Here is a 6,000-nt window from a genome sequence, read left to right as displayed (position 1 = left end):
CAAAGTGATTGTGTGTTTAACAGCTTATTGCATATGTTGAAGGAATGTACTGAACAAATGAAATATCTTTCATAAATGTTTAGCTAGTGTAGTTTTCATGGCTGAAAACTACAGTTAATGATAAACTAAAAACCTATGCCTTATCTGTGCTCTTATGACGACATTACAATAACAGGAAATCTCTTTTAAAGAGGTCATGAGGAATCAGATTTTCCCTAATCTGTTGAGATAAGAGTTGGATTTACAATGGAAAAAAATGCTGTAACTTTCAGAAAGCGAAACTTCCTCCCCAGTTCAAGTGGAAAACTTTACTACTGATGTCATGCTGCAGATTGCCACATTTACAGTACACGTCAACAATGCATATTTGGTATTCAGAAACTCGAACTGCCTAGTCATACTATTATTCCTACTGTTCCTGTCCCGGAATACTAATACACAGAGCCCCTATAGGGACGTGATGGTGGAAAAAGTAATAAGTCAATGCTTTTGCGTTCTCTCAAATGTTGTGCGTTCCCCATAGAAACTTTGCGTTCAAAACCCCATTAACAGTCTTAAAAGTGACTTCTGCTATCTCTCTTCCTCTACTTGTAGAAATCGCCCAATGACTGTAGCAACTTTGACCGGGAGTTCCTCAGCGAGAAGCCTCGTCTCTCTCAATGCGACAAGAACCTGATTGACTCTATGGACCAGACTGCCTTTAATGGCTTCTCTTTCATTAACCCCAAAATGGACACCATTCTGGAGAAATGAGACATTCTGGCCAGGATCCTCTAAACCTGCCCCTCTCGAAATCAAAAATGGCATACAGGAGTCAGGAGTTCAACCAGTGTTACACTTGTTATACTTTCTGGATGGTCCAAATAGATAATGGTGTATTTATGTCTTTGCTAATCAAATGATCAAAACTTCAAATCAAAAGAACTTCTTTTAATCATGTACTATATTTGTTATTGTAATATCCCTAACATAGAAATGTATATGTTCATGGGATTAAATAATACCCTTACTATCAGACACGCGTATTCACAACTTGACAAAAAGGGACTTTGAGAGAAAGGGACTGTATATTGTAGACTGTAATATGCTGGGACTTTGCAATTTGATTGAATAGTGGCCTTTTTAACACTCTTGAATCCTCCTTGTTCGCTCTCATACAACGTTTCATTGTTAAACATAGACTCTCATACTAAGATTCGTTTGTGGGATGATTTGGCCTTTTTGTATCTATCCTTTCTTGTTGATCTGAAACAAGTTTTACAGTGTAATTTTAAGATGCTGATTTTCCCAGCGTGAGCTGGCATAAGCTCTGCTGAGTGTACACAAAATGGTGTGTTTTTTTTTCACTATGGATGTATAAATAACGGAAGTCTCGTGTAGGTGAACCTTAAACCTCTGCACTTTGAAAACTTTAGAAATATTAATGTCCTGCTAGACATCTTGTTCATGCATAGGTTTACTTTTTATGGTACTGTAATAGCTGGTACAGAATATTGATAGGTGGAGGATATACATCTCCTGAGAAAGTGAGAGTATAAATATACTGTTATTTAATGTTGGTATTTTAATAAAGTATGATACTGTACATAACTATATGTATATTGTTCTCAACTGTTACTGGAGATAATTATGCTCTTTTTTTTAACTGAATTTACTCCTCAGAACTCAACACCATTAAAGGTTTCCTCAACTTTCATTTTGACTTTTGTCGTGTTGCGTTTGTGACAGCTTCGTCCATTATAAAGTTTTACCATAGTAATAGCTTCTGCTAAAATGTTACTGAAATAAAAATTGGTAAACTGTTTGTCGTTACCGCGGTTACTTAAAATGAACGAATAAATAACGGTTTAAGGATATAAAATTTTAATTTAGGTTCAAAAACGTATTGTTTTGATTATTTTTTCTAAGGAAGTGACAAGGAGTTTGTTCAGTGTACTTTGTGCTGAGCCATCATCACCAGCGACCATCACAGCCGCTTAAACTAATTCGAAAGGATTGAAGTTACTGCCATCTAGCGGATATGGCTTTTAACTGCATGTTAAGCCTCTTTTGACCTAAAGATACGGAGCATTTCAGCAAATTCATATCCACCGGTTATGTGCGTGACTAAAGTTTACTTTTAATGCTAATGTGTTTAAAAAAAAAAAAGCTGTTGATGTATTTTATACCCCAACAGAGGTGCCAACTATGAATGAAAGAGCAGACTGTCTTTTTTATATGGCGGGTGTAAACAGTCACATGACCAGAGCTGTTTAATTTCAGTTTGTCCCTCTGAAAGATGTCTGGGTCAAAGCTCCAATGAAGGAAGCACGTAAACATTTCAATATGATGTAACTACACATTGGAGGCATATTTAAAAGAGGTATTAATACTATTACGATTTCCCTTTCTGTTATAAATCATGTTCACAATAGCCAACTTGTAAACATGTCAGTTTGCCACATAGGCCTATGTGATCAGTAAATTTGAAATGCAACTGATTGATTCACATTATAAAACTGTATTTTTCATTTATTTGTTGATTATCTTTTCATTTTTGCCACAATTTTCTGATAATTATTTTACTTCCCCCCTTTTTTGCACCTTTAGTTCCAAGTAGTTAAAACTGTAATCATTTCATTTCTACAACTTTAACCATTTTTACAAAAGGCATACATATTGTTTCCTTGTGTCTATTCAGGATGAACATGCATGTTCTCACTTAGCTGGGTAAAAGATATGGTCTTAGAAAATAATAAATAAATAAAAAATGGATTATAAAACAAAGATATTAAGTGTGTAAACCAAAGATACCAGATTTTTTTTTATTTTTATTAGCCTATACCATTATTGTTTCTTTTTTTTTTCAGAGAGCTATCGTCTTATAAGATAAGTGATTTTACTTTTACTTTCTGTGGATGAATGTCAGTCCCTGACAAGGTAATCATAGCTAAATTTTTAAAAAACATGTAAGAAATATGATGATTATTATTTTCTGTTTGGTTTGAAATGTTGACACAATAGACACCAGGCATTTTTGTTCAAAGCAGACAAGTCTTTGAATGAAATATTTACATTCAGTGTGCTATATAGGAATTAATAATAGCTATATAAAATGTTAAATCGCTGTTTCCACAACATAGAAGGATCCAGAAAGATTATTTACACAGAGGAACTGGCTGCTCAGCGTGGCGCAGTTGTGCGATAGATTAAGCTCTTCTAGCCAATAGGACAAACACTTTCTGTACTGAACAAAACGGCAGTGAGGCTGGGCGGCAAATGTTGTAGGCTATACCTCCACAACAAAGACGGCATTCCCACTAACTTAAATAAACCAGAATAATCGTTAACCTCCGCGCAATAAGACTGAACAGGTTATGACAGTTGTAAGCAATCGTTTAATATTGCGTCCCACCGTTTTTATTGTTCACAGTCTAGGAACATTACAAATAAAAGCTGTAATAAGCAATAAAAGTGCTGTTTTTAACGTTATTTTTGTGGTTCGGAGAGGCATTGTAAACATTGTGTTGAAATATGTGGCAAGTTCGCCTTTTTTTAATCGCTGAAAGCCAACAAATATCAATCCCCGTGCTCGTGGTGGATGAGAGGCTCGCGCGAGAGGCAGCGCATGCGCACTCACACTTTGTGCCATATTGGAATGAGGTCGTGAACGACTAGGCGGAAAAAGACACGGCATCTAAAACCGACTTGAAAAACTCCTCACTGGTAAGAAACGAAATGCATTCCCAAATATTTATGTATTTTACCCTTTGCCCTAATCAACCTTGGCTTTAACGAGCGATTTTGCGTTGCCTGCATCTTTTTTCCCGTCTCCAAAAAAAGGTGACTTGTGCTCGCTCGTATGAGTGCCTGCCTGGCTCTATTGCTTAAGCTATGACGTTTCAGTAACTTGACTTGGTTACAGGCGTTTTTAGCATGTGCACGAAATCAGCGGCACTCATATCAACATAAAAATCCTCGCGAATCAGTGCTGAGAAAATGTTTCATGTCTAATAATGTTGATTTGCACGATGTGTCTTTCGGAATGAAAGTTGCCCGATCGGCGTGAATGTATTAAATGCTATTATCCAGTTATATGTAGCTAGCCGAACACACTGCGCTTGTCCAGCGAACTATCATCATCCATTATTGGGCGATTTCTATGAATTACATTCACTAAATCGAATCAAATTATAGCTATCAGTTCTATTTATTGCTACCTTCTACATGGCGTTTATTTGGGCTTTGGTTGTACATAACGCTGATGCCTTATTTTTATTGTAGAATTTTTATTTTTTATTTTATGATGTTTAAGTAACATTCATGTGTAAATAATAAAGTTAAATGGAAGCTTCCTCAAGCACTTTCAGAAATTGATGACAGTTTCATTCTCTGGCCGTGTTACATAATAGAAGTTGTGTTGTAAGTCATCACTCTCATTCTGCCATAAAAAAACAAGACAACTAATTTTTTGACCATTATACTATTATTCTTAAGTAGAAAAAGTGTTAATGTATACAGTATAAAAATCTAAAATATTACTCTAATTAATGTCCTCTCATTTTGTGAAACAATTTACCTATTATTCGTCTGAACGTCCATGAACACTTTGAATAGTTTGAGGACCTGACTGTTGTTGGTGCACGTGACAGCGGTCACTCCGTCATTTTCATCTTCTTCTTTTCGTCTTTATTACTGCTTTAAGTCGGTTATGTTCGCTTCCGTGTGTTTGTTTGTTTGTATGTAATGGAGGGAAGTTGTCTTTAGCATGAAGTGATGGAGCGGCAGAGTTTGGCAGGAATGTGCTGATGGTTCATAGACACACCAGAAATAGATTTCCGCTGTCCTGGAGTCTCCTCATTCCCTCAAGTGTAATGTTGTGACACCAACAGTTCAAACCACAGGGCTGAAAATCAAAGATATGATTGTAGAAGTTGTCATTTTTTGTTCAAAAATATAAAGAGTAGCTGTAAATATGGATGAGTGTGTGTGTTTGTTTGTTTGGTTGGTTGGTTCAAGTAAACCCTACATTATGTGGACAAAATGTCCCCACAAAGATGCCAATATCCGAAATTCTTGTCCATGTGGAGACATTTTTTTGGTCCCCATGAGGAAAACGGCTTATAAATCATACTAAGGTTTTTTTTTGAAAATGTAAAAGTGCAGAAAGTTTTCAGTGATTGGGTAGATTTAGAGGTAGGGTTAGTGTAAGCGGATAGAATATACAGTTTTGTAGAATATATAAAGTTTAAAAATCATTGTCTTTGGAAAGTCCCCCAAAAAATGTGTGTGTGCGTTTAAATCAAATGTTTGTCATTTTTAATTTAAATGTTTCTAATGCAAAGAGGTTAGAGGATTGTAATAATTTTGAATGAGTAATTTTAATTACCACAAAAAAAATAAAAAATTGGTTGTAACAGCAGCACTCTTTGTATTTTACATTATTTTACATTTTAGGGACTTGTAGTAGGTATCTTTAAACAGACAAGTTAAGGCTGCTCTGTGCCTGCTCAAAATTCAGTGTAAAGATGCAATGGCGTATAAAAGCTTTATTAATCCTGCTCTGACCCACCTCACCCACTAGTTTCAAATCATACAGATGTAGCCAGTAACAGTAAATGCATTAATGCCACCTCTGAGCTTTATTAAACAGTCAGTCTGTGTTAAGACACTTAAATGCCACTTCAGAAGTGCTTCTACGCCACCTTTGCGGTGTGAATTTGGCCTAAACTGCTTTGTTTTGTTACAGACAAATATGTGAATATTGCATCAAAGTTTGAGATAATACCAAAATACCGTAGTTTACCACAATATCTGTAGTGCTCTCTTACTCTTACTTCTAATAAAACCATAATAAATGAAAATATGATGATTTTATTTAACTTTATTATATTTCGTTTTGTTTTGATGACCATACAGGTTTATACTAATCTTTAACAGTTAAGATAGTAATACTAATATTTATAAATGCGTTTTTATTTGAGCGGAAACTGTCGTTACCATGGTATTTTTGTTGTGAGG

At 35.4% G+C, this 6,000-nt stretch overlaps 2 protein-coding genes across 2 annotated transcripts in view; both read left to right on the top strand.

Moving 5' to 3' along the window:
- prkcdb (protein kinase C, delta b) overlaps nt 1-1,701 on the top strand; it is a 23,693-nt gene extending 21,992 nt beyond the window's left edge. The window contains exon 16 of the mRNA XM_081357101.1: nt 595-1,701. Coding sequence (XP_081213227.1) covers nt 595-753 — 159 coding nt within the window. The 3' untranslated portion in view covers nt 754-1,701. The remainder of the gene's footprint in view (nt 1-594) is intronic.
- A 1,881-nt stretch (nt 1,702-3,582) lies between these two features.
- Nucleotides 3,583-6,000, top strand: part of sfmbt1 (Scm like with four mbt domains 1) — a 29,162-nt gene continuing 26,744 nt past the window's right edge. Inside the window, exon 1 of the mRNA XM_081357097.1 lies at nt 3,583-3,705. The gene's annotated coding sequence lies outside the window, so the exon portion shown is untranslated. The remainder of the gene's footprint in view (nt 3,706-6,000) is intronic.

This window comes from Scardinius erythrophthalmus (genome assembly GCF_964197995.2).
Source record: "Scardinius erythrophthalmus genome assembly, chromosome: 25".
NCBI classification, from domain to species: domain Eukaryota; kingdom Metazoa; phylum Chordata; class Actinopteri; order Cypriniformes; family Leuciscidae; genus Scardinius; species Scardinius erythrophthalmus.
Note: the sequence above shows the minus strand (reverse complement) of the source record. Positions and strands in the feature narration are given on the sequence as shown.